Here is a 19383-nt window from a genome sequence, read left to right on the forward strand (position 1 = left end):
TCCAAGGCAGCTTCTGTCCATTGGACCGTGCCCATGGCATCACAGCATGCCTTCTTGAACCCACTGTCAATTCAAAAAGCTTTCACTCCATTTTTTTTACCTGTCTTCTAATCCCTCCTTCCACCGTTATGTAGGGATAGCATTAAAGCATTGGTCAAAGTGATGCAAACCCTTCTTCCTTCAACACCATCCTATTTCCTGGTAATATGCAAAGCCATCCTGAATTCTGTGGGGATTCTACTTAACTTTGTTATTCATGTAAAAGCCCACATTTGTGGAATTGGCAAACCACTCAAGCCAGGAAAGTGGTGCATTCTGAAATCCACAGTCCAATTCTATTTGATGTACTCACCTGCAGCAACACCGAAACATCCCAATTTCCATTGAGACACATTGGCACAGAAATCACTACACCCCTTCTGAACCTATCCTCGCTATTTAATAGCAAAACAATCCTTAGAATTAGGCTATTAGTCTTATTGATGTCAGTGGGGCTAAAAGCCTTCTTAAGTGGTTTGTGGGTGTCAGCCAGGATGACTCAAAAGCATATTTGCAGAGCTTCAGGCATGCAGGAAACATAAGACGCGTAGCAAAGGCAATATGTGTGTCATCCTAACTGTTTTATATCACATAAAGTTTGAATAAATATTTATTTTCCAGGGGAAAATGATGAAGGTTGGCTTAAAATAGAGCCTTGCAGATAGTCTGGAAATAGGCTAAGCTCACACCATATTGGGATTTCTCCATAAAGCATTTGTCCACAGGAAAAGGACGAAAATTCAGTCTTCTATGACCTACTTTCCCCTCTAATATTCTCCTATGTAACAGTAACTTTTTAAAAAAGGCTGTGGAACAAGTTAACAAGGGAGGTTGTGTGATACTTATCACTGGAAGACTTAAAATACTAAACTGGATAAACAGCTCTTATGGGAGAGCTAAGGTGTAGTTCTTCTACTCTCACAGTTTAAAAACACATCATCAGCTCAAACTTTGTTAATTATAAAATTATTCAGAATGTTGCAACTCCCAAATTGAGCAGCAGACTCAAGTTGCCAGCCTAAGTAATAGGCCCTCAGACTCACATTTCATCTCAAATTCGTCTCCCAGTACACATTTGCACAAGGCCAAATGGAAAGTGCTTGGGGGCGGGTTAGTGGGGGCATTTTCAATCATATTGCTTGAGGTGCCTTCTCCCTTGGACCCATAAGCACTGCCTTCCCATCGGCAGCATTCTGATATTGGTTCACACAGACCACTCCATTAATGGTAGCTGCTTCATGCAAGCTGTTTTAAATGGAAAACAATTTGTCTGAAGTAGTCACCACTCTAAATCACCAGTTTTCAAACATTGTTGGCTTCTCCACCATGGAACCTCTGTGTACTCCAGAGGACATGGGGCATATTCTAGGGTAGAGCTCTGACCCATATGGTTCGCCATGTGCTCCCTACATCCTCCCTGCGCATTGCAGAGGAGGATCAAGGTTGGTGGGCAACCTGCCCTTACTGATCTCCTCAAGGAACCCGCTTTATGTTTGAAGAATCCCAGCAGTCCCTAAAAAAAAGTCTTTAAAACCACTGGTGTGGTACAGATCTATGGAGAACACTGTAAGCAATTTGCTGGCGACAGTTTTACTTCTCCTTTACATCTGCAACTGGGGCAGTGGATGTGCTGGATTGTTGCATTGTCTCAGTAATGGAATGGATGAGAGCTAACAAACTGAGGCTCAATCCAGATAAGATTGAGGCACTCTTAGTGGTGGTAGGGTTGCCAACTTTGTACTGGCAAAATACAGGACAGGCTGCGGTGGTTGGGGATGTGATTCCTGGCCGCCCCCATCTGTTGCTGAAGTGACTTCAAAGCAACCCATTACAATCTATTTCAGCCTAACATGATGGCCCCTCTGGAATTTGTCACATGCATATGTGTGCACACACATGCACATGAATTTGTAAATCCTTCTGTGCTTGGCTACCCAGAGCTTAAAGACATGACCTCTCACAAACTCTTTCAAACACATGCATTTGGAGAGGATCTGTAACTTGGCGCGCGCGCACATACACACACACACACACACACACACACACACGGAGACAACCTAAAATACAGGACAAAACTGTATCAATACATGACATAGTATTTTACACTGGAATATGGGACAATCCTGTGCAGTCATACCTCATGTTGCATCTGCTTCAGGTTACGTCTTTTCAAGTTGCATGGCAACCCCAGAAGTACCAGAACGGGTTACTTCTGGGTTTGCCCTTCGCGCATGTGCAGAAGTACTAAATCGTGCTGTGCCCATGCGCAGACACAGCGCTTCCAGTTGCGAACGCTTCCAGTTGCAGACGTGCCTCCGGGACAGATTACCGTATATTCCGGCGTGTAAGACAACTGGGCGTATAAGACGACCCCCAGCTTTTCCAGTTAAAATATAGAGTTTGGGATATACTCGCCATATAAGAAATACGACCCAGCGCATAAGACGACCCCTGACTTTTGAGAAGATTTTCCTGGGTTAAAAAGTAGTCTTGTACGCAGGAATATACTGTATGTCTGCAACTCGAGGTTCCACTGTATTATAAAGGACAGGTGACAACCCTAGTGGGCCATTCCCTAGATCAGGGCCAGTGCCAGTTAAGTTGCCACACCCAATTTCAAGTGCTGATTTTGGCATATAAAACCTTAAAATGGCTCAAGATCGCCACTCCCCATATTAATGGATCCTATGATCATCCTGAGGACCTTCTTTGTGTGCCTCCTGCATGAGAGGTCTGGAGGAGCGCAACATGGGAACAGGCCGTTTCTGCAGTGGCTCCCCACTTGTGGCATGTTCTCCCCAGGGCGGCTTGCCTGGTGTTTTCATTACATATAATAACATTTATAAACAGGTCATGAACTGATTAAACATTCTATGGCCTTTTTAGATGTGAGGTGTTATTGGTCTGGTTTACGTTCTATTATGTATTTTGTGTTCTGGTTTTTAATTTTTAAGCTGTGAACCACCCTGGGATCTTCAGATGGAAGATGGTTTACAAATTAAATAAATAAAGACGAAAGACATTTCTCCTTTCTGTCACTTTTAAGAACCCTCATGGTGAACAACTTAAAATTGACAAGGGGTAAGAGCTTCCGGATTCAGCGCCAGCGTCGATCGGCGGGGTTTCGTCTCGTCTCCGAGACGGCCCGTCTCTGCTAGGAGTGGGGAGGGCAGCGAGAGCGACGCTGCGCCCCTTAGAACCTCGGGAAGGGCGTCCCGAGGGCAATTTGCTCGGCACAGACCCAATCCGGACTCCCCAACTCTTCGGCTAGCTCTAATAAGAGCTCCGGAGCGAGGAGGGTAGAAGTCGCGGGGGCCATTTTGAGCGGCAACGTTATTCTAGCAGGGAGAAGCTTCAAGCCGAAGGCGGAGAGCGCTGGATTCTTCCGAAAATAAAATGATTGGAAAAGACTGTAAGTAACCTCATGATTTGGATTATTATAAAACAATTTGGATCTGGGAGAGAGGGGAGAAAAGAGGAAGCCACCCCCCCCCACGGCAACAAAAGAGACAGTAAATAGAAACCCGAGGCCATAAACAGAAGATTTACAATTCAAAGGATCCCTCAAAGGCATCAAAGAGAATCTCCCCTTTGATGCAGGGTGAAAAGGGGAGAGAGACTGCGGTTTATGATGCCCTGCAATAAGAGGTACAGCCTAAGAAAAAAAAAAACCTTTCCACTCGGGAGCCGGCAGCCCAGACAACCCAGTGAGTTGTCAGGATTTATGAGTCAAATTTTACTTCACTTTGTATTTCTGGACTTTGTGGAAACTCTTTTTTGGCTTAAGTGTTTGTGAAATGTGAGTTCGAACTTTATGGTTAATAAGACTTGAAGAATGCAGCCAGCTTGTTAAAATGGAGTCGAAAAATAAACTGTGATCATATTCCACCCCACGTGACAAGTTTTGACCTTGGCAGGACTGAAATATGTCAACAAAAAAGTGTTCCCCTGAGTTCCAGCGGTCTGTTTTGACCTTAATGTGGGAAACAAGAATAGAGTTATGTCAAGAGGAGACACGACGGCAAGAGTTACAGGAAAAATTCCAGGAGGTGATGGCGGAATATGATTTTTTAGGAGATGAAGCTTTGGACACTGAAAAAGATGAATGTGAGAATGACAATGATGGGGAAGGAAAAGAAGAAGATGAGGATTGTGATGATTCAACACAAAATGAAGCACACCACGAAAAAAATGATGACTCTACTCTACAAAAAGTTGGATGGAGTGCCCTGCTTTTGAGGGGGGCACGATTGGTATCATTGGAACTCCAGAACGCCCACAGGGAAGAAGGAAAAAATATGCAGAGAAGAGAAGAAATTCAGGGGTCCTGTATGGTGGCCTGGATGACAAAAGACTGTAAACAGGGGGTGGGGTGAAGGGAAAGTGATGTTGTGATTAAGGATGGATTAACAGGTTTATAACTGGTCTGCTGATTTTGGAATTTGCTGGATTGGGGGGGGAAGCCGGCAATCGGGGATGTAAGGTTAAATTGAGAATAGTTATAGTTTTAAAAGTGAATGGATTTTGGAAAATGTGAAAATATGGAGGCTTATAGAGGGAGAAAAAACAAAAAATTAGGCACGGGAAGAGAAAATGGGAGTTTGATTTCTCAGTGATTTGAATATTAGATGAAAATGTTAACAATTGATTTATAAGTTGTATAAGATGCAAAGGTGTATTTTTATAAAGTAAGAAACTGTTGCAGATGATAAAAAAGGGATGAAAACCGGGGAAGGGGGGGGGAGGGGAAGCCCACAAAATATGGTTTTACAATTATGAATGCAAGAAATTTTTTTTGTTTTGTATTGTTTTTTCTTTTTTCTTTTTTTCGCTCTTTCTTTTTTTTCCCCTTTTTTCCTATTTCTATTTTTCTCTCTTTTTTTTGGTATGACAATAGATGGTTGGATGGATGTCCTCCTGCGTACTGCCCTGGTTTGCTGGAGCTCCCTGGTGGCAGGGGGGGGCTTTGGGGTCAGGGGAGGGGGGGGAGGACAGAAACCCAAGCATAAAATGGACCATCTCTGACTGTTCACATACATGGGATACTTCTGTGGCAGGGGAGGACCCATGTGGGTGGGTAGGAAGGAGGTGGAAAAGGGGTTTAAGTATGTACCTTTTTTTTTTGCTTTTTTGTATTTTGTAAAATTAATAAAAAGTATGTACAAAAAAAAAAATTGACAAGGGGTAAAATTGACAAGGGGTAAAATTGACAAGGGGTAAAATTGACAAGGGGACGCGGGTGGCACTGTGGGTTAAACCACTGAGCCTAGGGCTTGCCGATCAGAAGGTCGGCGGTTTGAATCCCCGCAACGGGGTGAGCTCCCGTTGCTCAGTCCCTGCTCCTGCCCACCTAACAGTTCAAAAGCATGTCGAAGTGCAAATAGATAAATAGGTATCGCTCTGTCGGGAAGGTAAACGGTGTTTCTGTGCACTGCTCTGGTTCGCCAGAAGCGGCTTTGTCATGCTGGCCACATGACCTGGAAGCTGTCAATAAAGCGAGATGAGCGCCGCAACCCCAGAGTTGTCCACGACTGGACCTAATGGTCAGGGGTCCCTTTACCTAATTTAGCCCCAGCCTGAAAAAGGCAACTTGACCTGCTCACCCAAGAAACCTTTTCCAGGCAACTCCCCAGGAAGCACTGTAAAACAAAAACAAAACAAAACCCTTTTGTAGAAAGAAATTCACATGCGCTTTCGCAGAAGCTTGTTCTGGAAGGAACTGGGCAAGTTCCCCACACACTCTGTCAGGGCTGGTGCCACCCAGCCATTTATTAAAAAGGAGGCTCAGGCTTTCCTGGGTGGAAGCCATGCCTTTGATCTGGGGAAGCTTCAGGCCCCAAAAGTGCTGGGGGTTGAGAACTGCAAAAAAATAAAAAGTTGTGCGTGTGTGCAGGTGCATGCATTCTGTGCATGTTCAGAGGCACGCTTCAGGGTGTTTGTGTATGAACCTGTCGAATTTATGATTATGATTATTTTAAAAAGATGGCCTATAATCTCTGGACGGGCGCCCTTCCTTTGTCTCCTGCTCTTCCCTCGCTTCACCGCGGCTCCTGCCCTTCAGCCTTCCCTCCCTCAGGCGCCCCTGCCTTTCTCCCTCGTCCCACGCGGGATGAGGGGGGGGAGCGGGAAGCTGGCCGAAGGCCGGGGTGAGTGAGGGGCGGGCCAGGCCAGGCCAGGCCGCGGAGGGCAAGCAGGGCAAGGCCTCGGCTCACCCGGCCGCCGCCGCCTCAGCCTCCCTCCCGCCCCCGTCACAATACCCGCCCGGCCGACCCAACAATCCTGCGGGGCCTGGCGGCGAGATTGGGCCTGAGGCGAGCAAGCGAGGGCGGGCGGGCGCGTGGATGGTGTCTGAGGAGACCAGAGGGCAGGAGGGAGAAGAGCAGCAGGAGGCGCCGCCGCCCTCTCCGCAAACGCCGCCGCCGCCGCCGCCGCCGCTTCCTCTCGCCCCACGCCCCCTTCCCCGTCCAGGCGCGGACGGAGCAGCCGCTTCCCCCTCCCCCTCCACCTCCGCCTCCTCCTCCTCCTCCTGCGGCCGCAGCAGCCGCCGCCTTGCCCGGGCCCTGCCCAAGCGCCGGCTGCTGCTGCTGTTGCTGAGCCGCCGCTGCCACCACCCAATCGCCCGGCTGGGGGAGCGGCGCGGGGCGGGGCTGGAGCTGCCTGGGCCGCCGCCGCCTGCGGCCGCCGCCGCTGCTGCTGGAGGAGCCGGCGGGGGGAAGCCGCCATGGAACAAAAGAAGCGCTGAGCCGAGCGGCGGCCGTGGCGGCGGCACCACCGTCGTCGCCGTCGCCGCCGCCGCTCCTGCTGCCAGCGCCTCGCCTCAAGCCCCGCAAGAGGCGGAGGAGGAAGAAGAAGAGGAGGAGGAAGAGGAGGAGGCCGTCGTCCTCGCCGCCGCCGCGGGAGAGCCGGCAGCAGCAGCAGCAGCATGTCGCCCAGGAGGGCCCAGTAGCCGGAGCGCGTCGCCCCTTCCTCCTCCTTCTCCGCCCGCCGCCGCTGCCGGCGGCCTAGCCGAGGCCATGCCGAGCGGCAGTGCCTCGCCGTCGCCTCAGGAGGAGCCGCCCGAACTGGCGGGGCTGCTGCTGCCGCCCAGGCCGCCGCCGGGCCTGCTGCTCCACTACCACCACCATCCGCTGCTGCTGCCGCCGCCGCCGCCTTCGCCGCCCCTGCCGGACGCGCCGCTGCTGAGGGACCGCCTGGCCGGCTTGGGCCTCGGCGAGGCGGCTCCCGTTCCGTCGCTGGAGCGCCCGGAGGAGGAAGAGGAGGGCGGCGGCGAGGAGGAGGCCCCCGAGGGCGGCGGCGACCTGGAGCTGGACTTGGAGGAGCCGCCTGACGAGGTGGACGACGACGACCGAGGAGGAGGCGGCGGCGGAGAGGACTTGCTGCTGGAGGCCGGCGGCGGCGGCGTCCCGGCGGCTTCTCTCCTGCTGCTGCCTCCGCCGCCGCCGCCGGCCTTACCCCCCGGGCTGGGCTCGGTCATGCTGCCGCCGCCCCTCTCTGCCGGCTCGGCCTTCGAGGCCCAGGAGGCGGCGCTCGGCGGGGCGCTGTACGGGCCCGGCGACGATGCCCACCACGGGGGCGTGATGGCGGCGATGCTCTCGCAGGGCTACGGGCCGCCCGGAGGAGGTGTGGCGGCAGCGGCGGCGGCGGCCGGGATCCCTCCGGTGCCGGCCTTGAACGGCGAGCAGGCGGCGCTGCTGAGGAGGAAGAGCGTCAACACCACCGAGTGCGTGCCGGTGCCCAGCTCCGAGCATGTGGCCGAGATTGTGGGGCGGCAGGGTGAGTGCTTCGTGGGTGGGTGGGGGAGCAGGAGGAGGCCTTGGGGGTGTGGGAGGCTGAGTAGATCGGGGATCGGGGCCCCGAAATTAGATGTCGCTGGGGAAGGAAGAGGAGAGGGTGGTGCGTGGGGGGGGGATTTGGATAAACTGGGTATGGGCGAGGCCTCCCTAATTATTATTATTGTAATTATTGGAGGCTGCCCTGCTCTCTTGTGGCATGGGAAGCACGAGGGGGGGGGCGGGTAGCCTGGCCCATTGAATGCACACACGCGAAATTTGCACGAAGCCAGGAAAGCCAAGGGTACATGCAGTGGGATACAGTACTGGGAAGGGTTGGGTCTGATGGAATGGGATGCACGTGGGGTGACTTGGAGCGAAGGCGAAGTTCGGGGTGTGTGTGTCAGGAAACCCCCGGGCTGGAGAATTGCATTCAGAGCAGGAGGAAGTCGGGTCTGAACCTTGGGATTGTCAAGATGCCAGGTGGGGGTAAAGGAGAGGAGGGGGAAATTGTCTGGAGGATGGGGGGGTGCACAACCTCGGCGATGCAGAATTGAGATGTGCTGGAAGTTGGGGAGACCTCTTGGTTTTGGAACTTGGGGGTTGGGATTGGTAGGTGGCCTGCCCAGTTGCAGGGTTGCTGAATGGGTTACCTTGGTGGTGGTGGTGGTGGGGTAATACCAACAGGTGGGTGAGGAAGTGGTGTTCCGAAATGTGGGGTGGTTTCTGGTGTTTCTGTAGAGAAAGGGAAGCTGCATAAGAGTTATGAGCTGGATTGGGAAGGAAAGGTCCAAGGTATTGTAAAACTAAATGTAGGAGGCCTTTGGACAGGCCTGGGCATGTTCCACAGAAAGCATGAGCAGATTTGGGTGACTTAAATTTTCACAGACAGTAACAACTTAGTTGTATGGGTGGTAGAACTGAGTAGGGCCTGTGGGGTTTGTTTTTTTATGAAGAACAGACACTTAGAAAGAATGTTTGCTTCCATTAAGTGCGGGGTGGGGGGTGGGAATACTATATACTGCTGGTAAGAAAGGATCAGAGATCTTTCAGGAAGCATTATTTTGGAGAAGATGAATAGAATATTTATTGCAGGTAGAACTGTGCACAAAGTCTTATTGTTGCAGAGTTTGGAATGGATGATATCGAAGCCTGATGTTAGGAAAAACTTTCTAAGTAAGCATAACTTAGCAGTGGAAAATACTGCCTGGGGTGTGGTGGAATCTCCAACCTTCAAGCCAGGGGGAGGTTAGGAAAGAATTGAGTTGGGATAGGTGATGAATTCAACGCCTGGGGCTGGCAAGTGGTATGAATATTGAGATGACTTCCTGGTAGAAAGCTGGTGTGATGTTAGTGTACAGTACTAGGGAGACCAGAGGTCAATCCCCAACTTGGTCGTGTAGCTCACTTAATGATGCGCTTGTCACATGCTCAATCTTCATTGTGAGACCAGGTCCCATTTTCCTTGGAAAGATAGACATGTAATGTGATGTGAGGCCATTGCTAATATACACAATGTGGTGTGAGGCCATTGCTAATATACACAAGCACCTTAGCCTGTGGTAAAGGACTCCTACCACAATAAAGGGCCACTTCACTTGTATGATTCTGAGAGCTCTTTCAATGAAAGATTTGATATATATTAACTGCATGCTATGTGGTGATTTGCTATCTGCTGGGATACACTTTGGAAGATGCTGTTTTGTTGCTGTAGGTGGTCTGTAATGCTGTAAGTGGTAATATAAGTGTGGGAGGGGGGAGAACTCTGGCGACAGATCTACTGGAATATAATAATTTATAGTTGAAGGGTTGGCATAATCCAAGCTGGTACAGTATCAGAAGGGTGGGTTAGAAGTTAACTAGCAGAGCCCCTTTGTAAAGATGAGGCACAACCACTTTTCCCACAGCTTGTGCTTTCCTTGTCCCCCCTCCCCATCTACAGTGTAGAGAACTGTATTGCAAGTTTCATAAAAGCACAAAAACAAACTACAGTAGTTGAATTAATGCCACTCATCCTTTCCCATTCTCTGTCAGTTAATTGTCAGATGCTTTCCTGTCACCCCTCCTTCTCTTCAGAGTTATCCCCCCATCTGTCCTTTTTTGTCTGGGAGCACAATAACCTGAAGTTGGTGGGAAGGCGTATTCAAGGACACAACAAAAGCGCCAGGCTGGTGTGACCTGTGAAGCAATAAATAAAAAGCTGAAGCAGACATACTGTGGTTGGCTTTGCAGATACAAGGATAGGCATCATTTGCTGCTATAAAATTTAAGTGCCTGTCCTTTCCCCAAAAGAACTTGATTTTGTTGTTTTTTAAAAACTTTAGCTAGCTCTGATTATAACTGAATATGAAACCTATTAACCTCAGGGCAGATGCTGCCATCAGGCTTACCTCTGTTAGCAGTCAACTGACTTGTTAGGGACTGGCTCAGATGAGCAAAGTTATGCTACTGTGGCTTTTACTTTGACATGCTTCCATTTCTGCTGAATCAGGCTATAAATAAAAAGAAATGGGTTTTACAGTGAGCAGATTTAAGGAGGGAATACATGTATTGTTTCATGTTTGCCTGGCCAACGTCTCCAATCCTCCAGCTTCTGCTTTCTGCTGTTGTTTCTACCAAGTACCCTGTTTCTCAGTTTGTGCTTTTCTGATAAGGACATGACTTGTGATGTCATAAAATCAAGTTATCACTTCCTTGTGGATGGTGTGGTCAGTGATATAAGCATTTCCATTAAACCAAAGTCCTATATAGCATGTGATTTTTTTTGTTATTTGATAAACACTTCAAAAGTTTGACTGTCTTTTGTGCTTTAAAAGTATTTTTAGTCAATCATTGTGCTTCTTAACTGATTAATCAGCTACTTTGAATTTGGTTAATTTGCATATTATCGTTTATGATGATGAAAGTAATTTATTATTTAATAAACGGTACTTGTTGCTCATTATTAGAAAATATTAACAATCCTCTTTCCCTGTATTTCATTCCATATCACAATAACATACCAGAACCAACAGCTTTTCTGCTTCAGGCTAGGTAACCTTTTAAAGATTGCTCCCGTGATGTGCTTATTCAGTAGAGCAGATTGGACTATACTTCCCTCCAACCCGTGTCCATCATGTGGAGAGGAGACTGGCCCACTGACCTTCATCTCTAGCATCCTCAGCTGTCCATGTGGGCAAATTCAAATATATCCAACACTCGTGGTGGGGATCCTCCTGCCCATAGGCATAATTATGCCTGGCAGGCCATTTTGGCCAAGCCATGCCCACCTGCCATACACCTAACTTCATATGTTGTCAGGTATGGGCAGATAAAGGCACAGTGGGGCTGCAAGGACGTCAGTCAGCTGATCAGCGGGACTTGCATAGTCCTGCTGATGAAAGCTCAATAATCAGCTGATTGTTGGAGCTTGCAGAGCACAGGGTTAAGGCTTCCATGCACATGCTATGCAAAAACTGGTCATTGTGATGCCAGCTGATTGACAGGCGGATAGCCCTGTCCACCTGTATAACTTAGCCCACAAGGCTGTGGGAGGTAAGAAGCCCACCAGCCAGCCAGATCCTGTTCTCACTTATGTCCTAAAAATCATCCTTCCGCAACCTAGTGTATTTTAGACTGAAACTCCCATCATCCCCACCCAGTGGTGGGAAATAATGGTAGTTACAGTCTAAAAAGATCTGGAGGGCACCCAGAAGGGAACACTGTCTTATGCACATAAAATTCAATTTTATGAATTTTATTTTATTTATTTTGTGATCAGTTTATTGACAAAATCTGCTGATGAATAATATACGCTTTTAGCTTGTGCACATAAGAAATTATGCACTTAGATAGTACATACATCCCCATGGTTGGGGGCATCAGAGACTAAGTGGAGAGAACATGCATGCTTATACTTCTCTCCACGTAATAGACTGCCTTTGGGGGCATGTAGTCCTGTGGATTTTATTTCCTTGGTAACTGGCAAATGAGAACACTATTTAGAGATTAGAGCTGGCATGGAAGTCTACTTTAAATCTCAGAGGCAGATCACAGAATTGTAGAGTTGGAAGGGATCCGAGGGGTCATCTAGTCCAGCCCTCTGCAATGCAGAAATCACAGCTAAAGGATCTTTGACAACCGCCGAAGGAGGAGAGTGCACCACTTTCCGATGTAGACATCAAACAGCTCTTACTATCAGAAGGTTCTTCCTAATGTTTTGTCAGAATCTCCTTTCTTGTTATTTGAATCCATTAGTTTGGGTTCTACCCTCTGGAACAGGAGAAAATAAGCTTGCAGCATCTTCCATGTGACAGCCCTTCAGATATTTGAAGATGGTATCCTATCCTATAACCTGTTGGTATTATCTTCTCTGGGCTAATTATGCCCAACTCCCTCAACCATTCCTCATAATGCTTGGTTTGCAGGCGCTTAATTATCTTGGTTGCCCTCCTTTGCATACATTGTAGCTTGTCAATATCTTTCTTAAACTCTGATGCCCAGAATTAGCTGTAATTCCGTAAAAGGCTTTATTGAAGTACTGTAATAAAAAAAAATTAAAACCCGTTACAAACTATATGGTAAATAAATAGCTGTCCCTATGACCAAACAGCTCTTCTGCTCTCAAATTTATGCCCTACCGGTATTTACTGCTGTCCCAAGGACCTTACTACATTGCAGAAAAGCAGAAAACCATACTTTCAAAGAAGAAAAATGCATTTTTAAATGTGTACCTTTTATACAAACAAAAGCCGAAGAAATGTGTTGGGTGTTCACAGTTACTCCTGTTAAGAGAATCGCAGGCATTAGAGAATTTAAGAAATTGTGTGACCATTTACAGTGCAACCATGATTCCCTCATACAGCACATCCCCAATATTCCAGCTGGTGTATTTTTCACCCCAGCTGAGCTCTTCTTAAGCTGGTGACATAACTTGGCACATTTGCTTACTTAGACTGTCTGTGTTCAAGCCATACTGGCACAAATCAAAGTGGTGGAGAAAGAGAGAGAGATTAGGGCAAAAAAGGCTTGTGTCAAGTGTGGGATGTTTGCTGGGGTGGGGAGAAGAATAAAACGACATTGCATCCGGAGATTCCTGACTTCATTCACTATTCCTGCCCACCTGTTTGGTGTAATATACACCACCAAAATACAAGTGTAACAAAAATTCAACCCATAGTCATCAATGCAAGGGAAGAAAATGAAGGTTTACAGTGCCACCTATATAGACCATACACACAAGAGAAGTTCGGATGTACCAGTAGTTTAATTTGCACAGAAGATAGGTTGGCTTATCTGCCTCATTAGTATTTTCTGGAGGCTAGAATCCTACGCACAATTTACTTTGGATATAAGTCCCATTGAACTTAAGAGTTGTCTACCTAGAAATAAACTCTTGCATAGAATTGCTTTGCTAGTTCAGTAGCTGTCAAGTAATATCTTCTGCAGCCTGGATTGTAAAATACTAGTTTGTTGATTCTACCAAGAAGTAAGGAAAGAAGTAGCAGCCAATCTAAATACATTGTTTCCCCAATCTGTTTCCAGTTCATAACAAGTGGTTGAACCACCTTTTCACAGTGAGGTGTGAGCTACTGCAAAACAAGCACACTAGAGTATCTGTTGCTTGGCATCTGTCATAAAGGTTGGTATGCAAGTTATGTTAGCTACCTGCAATTAAAAGTTGCAAGATACAATCCTCAAGTGTGGTATATGCTTCTGATATGCTCCTCAATGTTGAGCAAGTAGCTCTTCTCCAGAAGTACTTTCTCAGGGATTCGGTTCCTTCAGACCAGATTCAGAAAATGTTATTTGCGTAAGAATTGAGTCCTGTTCTGTTTCCCCTCCCCCCCCACACCAAAGGCTATTGGTTATTGCAGTTACTTTTCGTACTACATGTTCCTGGTCTTTAGTTTCTGATGCCACTACAGAGTCAGCATAGCTAAGAACATGTCATAAGTAGATTTGTGACTCCACAAAGAAATTCCTGTTTTAAAAAAATATTTTCTGTAAGAGGCATGTGTGAGGAGAGGAATAAACAATAGTGCATCTGTACATATTAAACAGTTCTCAAAATTATATTGTGCTATTTGCACCTAGAAAGCAAAAGTTGGCCAGTTGAGATGTCTGAGTAGTTCTGCATTCAAGACTACACCTGGCCAGCTCAGCATTGGATGCCACCGTGGTAGAATTTAACATTTCTGAAAGTACCTAAAACAGTTGCCCAGGTTCTTATTTCTGCAGCCTTCTGAAGGCCAAGTAGGTGGGACAAAAGAACTGTGTTTCATCCAGAGGCAAAAAAGCAACAACAAAAAACAACCCTACTAACATGAAGGAATCTGAGTAGAATTTGCCTTTAAAAATGGATGGTGCTAAATGGATTTTCCTGTTTCCTGCTTTGCCAGGCATGCTCTGACAAAGTAGCCACAAGAGGCATAGTTAATCCAGGCTAATATACCGGTAACCTCAGGTAACAAACCCCCATGTAGTTTTGTTTTGGGGGAGAGTTATCACCGTTTTATAGTGAATGGCTTGTTCCACTTAAAAATGTGCTTGTCATAAAACATTTTGAGGAATGGTGAAAAATAAATACCTGTTCAGAAGGACATTTTGTTATAATCCTTGCTTACAATGTACAGTACAATTGTACACACCGTGTAAAGTCAGAGCTTGTATTACCATAGCAGGTAGAGCTCCATCCCCCTTGATATGGATGGGCAAAGGGCTATTGGTCTCATTTTGTATGATCAGCTCCATAATATTCTTGCAGTGAAGCTGGTAAACTGTGGGTTGGGTGTTGTAAGTCTTAGGTAGATTTGTAGCTGGGTGTCTGACCATACATAAAGAGTGCTCACTAATGGTTCCATATCCTGGAAAAAAGTGGCAAGTGCGGTGCTTCAGAGTTCTGTCCTAGGCCCATTGTTGTTCAGCATCTTTATTAACTACTTGGATGAAGAAATTGAGGGGATGGTCACCAAATTTGCAGATGGGGGGGGGATAGTTAATGCCACGGAAGACAGGATTCACGATGACCTTAACAGATTAGAGAACAGGACTCACACTAATAATATGAATTTCAATAGGGACAAATGTAAGGTTCTGCACTTAGGCATGAAAAAACAGCTGCACCCATATAAGATGGGGGACATTTAGCTTGGCAGTGTGATGCAGCAGCAAAAAAAGGAAAAGCTAATGCTATTCTAGGCTGCATCAACAGATGTACAGTGTCCCGATCAAGGGAACCTAATAGTACCAGTCTATTCTGCCTTGATCAGACCACACCTGGAGTACTGTGTCCAGTTCTGGGCACTGCAATTTAAGAAGAATATTGACAAGCTGGAATGTGTGCAGAAGAGGGCAGCCAAGATTATCAAGGGTCTGGAATCCAAGCATTGGAAGGAATGGTTGAGGAAGTAGGGTAGCCTTGATGAGAGGAGACTGAGAGGAGATATGATAGCCATCTAAAAAGCCAGACTCAGACTCATTTCCTCTCTGGTGTGGCAAAGTCACAAGCAGGGGAGGGAGCAAAAGCTCTTTTGTGTTTTATTTACATTACTATACATAGTTTATGTTGTGTGCAAACTAGGCCAAAGTAAGTTGTTTCTCCCAACCCAATTTGACAATTCTTTGAGGACAAGTATAGCTTCTATAATGCTATAGAAAGGTAATAAATTGAAGGCACATTACATGTTATTAAAGTTCTCATTTGACATAAATAGTAATTTTATGAAAAATGGATTTGGTTAAATGATGGTTAACAAGGGGGAAAAGGCTCCAAAGGTTTTAAGAACAGTAAATAGCTCCCCTGCTAACTAGGCTGCTCATTTTTACCCATTGTTCCCTTGTTCGTTCTCTGCTGACTGAAAAGTGTTAGGTTTAAAAAGTACTTGAAATTTTAATAGAGGTAATATGGGAGGACCTCTGTGCTTTATAGAGGCAAAACAAAAAATACGATAAAGCTGATTTATTTAGCTGGAAATCGCCATTTAAGTTTGCATTTCTTCAGACAGTCTTTTGTACACTCCACATTTGGGATGGAGGATAAATCAAATCAAGTTCGTAGAAGAGGAGGAGGAGGAGTTTGGATTTGATATCCTGCTTTATCACTACCCTAAGGAGTCTCAAAGGGGCCAACAATCTCCTTTCCCTTCCTCTGTGAGGTGAGTGGGGCTGAGAGACTTCAGAGAAGTGTGACTAGCCCAAGGTCACCCAGCAGCTGCATGTGGAGGAGCGGAGACACGAACCCGGTTCCCCAGATTACAAGACTACCGCTCTTAACCACTATACCACACTGGCTCTCTATCAACAAGTGTTGGCCATTATGGTTATATGGAACCTCTGGATTCAGAGGCAGCATACCAAGATGCTGAGAAGGGCTGCTGTCTTCCTCTTCAGCTTGTGAGCTTCCTGGAGGCATCTGGTTGACCATTGTTGGAAACAAGTTTCTGGGCCTTGATCTGATACAGTAGGGTACCTCTTATATTCTTATAATGACTCCCATGAAATTTGCACTCCAAGAAGCTGAATTCCATAGCATTAGTAATTGGGGTGGAGTAGTTGCAGTAGGAATGATTTGATTTATTTTTTAAGGCAAGGAAACTTTACAATGGTGAAAGATATGTGAGCTTTCTGAAAATAGGGCCAGATGGACATTAAGATTAAGTTCTTGAGAGAGTTACTGAAGAGTCGTAACTTAACAGAAATATAACCTAACCAAGCAAGGTAACTATGCATCTTGATGACAGATGTTTTCCATCCAGAATTAGTGTATATTAAAATATGCTACTGGCATATTCTTGTAACTTCCACTGTGGAATATTAATCCACCAGAGTTCCCAGAGTCTGAAACTGAAATGTGTTAGGTATTTTAGATCTTTTTTTTTTTTGGCCTTTGTGTGATTTCAGTGGGTGGGCCTTATGTGTGCACATTCCATTTCTTCAGCTGCCTGCGAATTTATAGCCTTACATTCAGCACCATCAGTACTGAAGCCATTGCTGGCAGGGCTGCAGTAAGTATCTCACAGCTCCATTCACTACAAGCTTTGCTCTGTGTTATGAGGCGCAGAGTCATCCAGAATGATTTGCTGCCAGAAATGGACAGTGTTACGCACACTGCACAGCAAGCAGAGAATTCAGGCCAAGAGCAAGTTTCAATGACCACCTTGAGAATAGGTTGGTGACCGCTGCTTTGTCTCCAGCCCAAATTTGGTGGCTGGTCTCGCCTGCTGCATGTGATGACATCACAGAAACTTGTACAGTAGTACCATTTCCAAAGAAGAGGGCCAGGCAGCCCCCAATTGAAGCTTTCTTCGAATCTGTACAACTCCAAACCTCCTTTGCAATAAGAATAGAAAGGTCAGAAGGGGGAAAATAAACAAAGCCCCAAACCTAGCCTTTGGTTTATTGAACCTCCAGAGCAGAGGTCAAAAATTTAAAAGGAGGCAAACTTCTAAACCTGCTAAAGAAAATACTGTCATGTCTGTCTGTCTGTTTGTATTTTATATACCAGTAAATTATGCCTTTTGAGTGCCAACATCAAGAGGCAGCTGTCGGTATTTGACTCCTGAATGAGTAGGAACATAGGAAGTTGTCTTGTATTGAGTTTATCTAGCTCAGTAGTTTATCTAGCTCAGTATTGTCTACACTGGAAGGCAGTAGCTTTCCAGGATTTCAGCTGGGGTCTCTACCAGCCCTTCTACCTGGAGATTGAACCAGGGGCCTTCAACATGCAAAGCAAATAATCTCTGTCCCTGCCACAAATAAAAATGAATTTCTTTATCTTTGCAGGAATGGGGAGCTCCTCATTCAGAGGATAAAAAAATCACTTCAGCTCGTGACACAGGTGTTCGAATGTGTTAGGACTCGGAGTAATAATAAAATATTGGAGTGCATTTCCAAACATAGGCACTCCAAAGTCAGAGAGGTCAGGGGGAGAGTCCCATATTGCATGCTTAGATCTCGTCATGCATTTCCCTAGATGAGAGTCAACCTGAATATATTTGATATGCTAATTGGGTTGCGAAAAGGTATGTAGTGTAAAACATTTTCAATCTTTTCAGACCCAGTACCCACTTTTAACTCAAACGTGCATTTGGGGGACCCATTTCTTAATCTCTTACCATATATGTGCATGGTGTTAGTTAAAACATTTGATAAGCAGTGATGCATTGGAAACACACACACTTGTGGTGTTTTATCTTATTTGCTAAAATAAATAAACAAGCATTGAAATGCAGACAAACAAGACCCCAGGAGTGTAGAGCCCTTGAAGCTTTCTGTGTAGTGTGTCCAATCTGGCGCTTTTGAAGGGGCGTGGGATTTAGATACTTTGTTTGGTGTAATCGAACATTTAAACCTGACTCAGGGAGGTGGGTGTTCAAATCACCATCCAGCCTGTGACTCTCATAAGGTAACCCTGGGCGTAACCTACTCTACAGGTAATCTGAGCTCTCTGGGAGAAAGGGGTATGCAGATTTGTCAAAATTAAAATGTATTTTTCCAACAATGGTCATAAAGACACATGATAATCATCTTAATAGCGATGGGGGTTGAGAGCCATTGCAAAACTCTGTTGTCCTGCAAACATAGAGGAAGGATTGCTCAAGGCTGTAGATTCTGAGACAAGAAGACGGGCTAGGGGCTGTGTTGTGGGTTAGGGAATTCTGATGATTAAGGAAGTTCTGCCTGTGCTTCCTGCTCACATCCTCTCTGGTTTCAGAGTCTTTTGGCAGGCACTGTCCGCACGTGATTTTAGTTTTGCTTGACAGCTGTGAGGGCTCGAAGCACTTCTCTGTGTATGTTTTTGTTAGGCTTATTTTAATGAAAGCTGAGTTCCCAGAGTCCTCCTAAGAGGCCAAGGCCAAGTGATCTGATCACAGCCATGGAGATTTTGTTTATAACTCTTCTCTCTGTTCCCTAACCTTTGTGACTAATGGCGGTCGGTGCCCTTTCCATGCAGAATGATTGTGACTGTTATCTGAGGGCAAGTTATGAAGCTCATTTGGGCTCAAAAAAAAAAAATGCTGAGACACTTCCTCCAGTGATAGTCTCGCTTAACATACAGTTGTGAACTTCAGATGTAATTCAGCATGTTATATATTGATATGGCATGTTATTTTTTTCATTATCATTCTTACTGGGGGGTGTTAAATAAAAGTTCAGTAACTTGCAGTTCCCTTTCAGTTCTTAGGAAGTTCTGCAACATTTCCCCTGGGACCCCCTGCAACTGTCTTATTTCAATGTTCTGGTTACCTTTTGAAGGTGAACAGATTTGTGTCAGCCACTTAAAAGTCTTGGTAGTAGAAATCCAGAGGCTTGGTGAATTCTAGCTTTTAGAATAGTTTTTCCCATTTGTGATACATTATTATTTCAGGCTTATTTCTGCATCTCTTTAAATAAATTTGTTTAAAATCAGTGCTAAGGTAGTGCTTCAAAAATGCATCAGTACTCACAAATAATGTGCTACTGAGGACTCAGCTATACAGCTGCAAATAAAACGTTTTAAATGTGTTGTAAAAGGTACAACATACAAATGTGACACTAAATGGTGCTGGCGAGCTATGGAAAATTCAATATATTTTTTCAAAACATTTTTTTAAAA

The 19383-nt window shown here is 45.8% G+C and overlaps 1 protein-coding gene across 1 annotated transcript in view; it reads left to right on the forward strand.

Moving 5' to 3' along the window:
* The first annotated feature begins 6698 nt into the window (after positions 1-6698).
* Positions 6699-19383, forward strand: part of MEX3C (mex-3 RNA binding family member C) — a 30067-nt gene continuing 17382 nt past the window's right edge. The window contains exon 1 of the mRNA XM_035100345.2: positions 6699-7812. Within this exon, the coding sequence (XP_034956236.2) occupies positions 7053-7812 (760 nt within the window). The 5' untranslated portion in view covers positions 6699-7052. The remainder of the gene's footprint in view (positions 7813-19383) is intronic.

Source organism: Zootoca vivipara, chromosome 11, assembly GCF_963506605.1.
Source record: "Zootoca vivipara chromosome 11, rZooViv1.1, whole genome shotgun sequence".
NCBI lineage: Eukaryota > Metazoa > Chordata > Lepidosauria > Squamata > Lacertidae > Zootoca > Zootoca vivipara.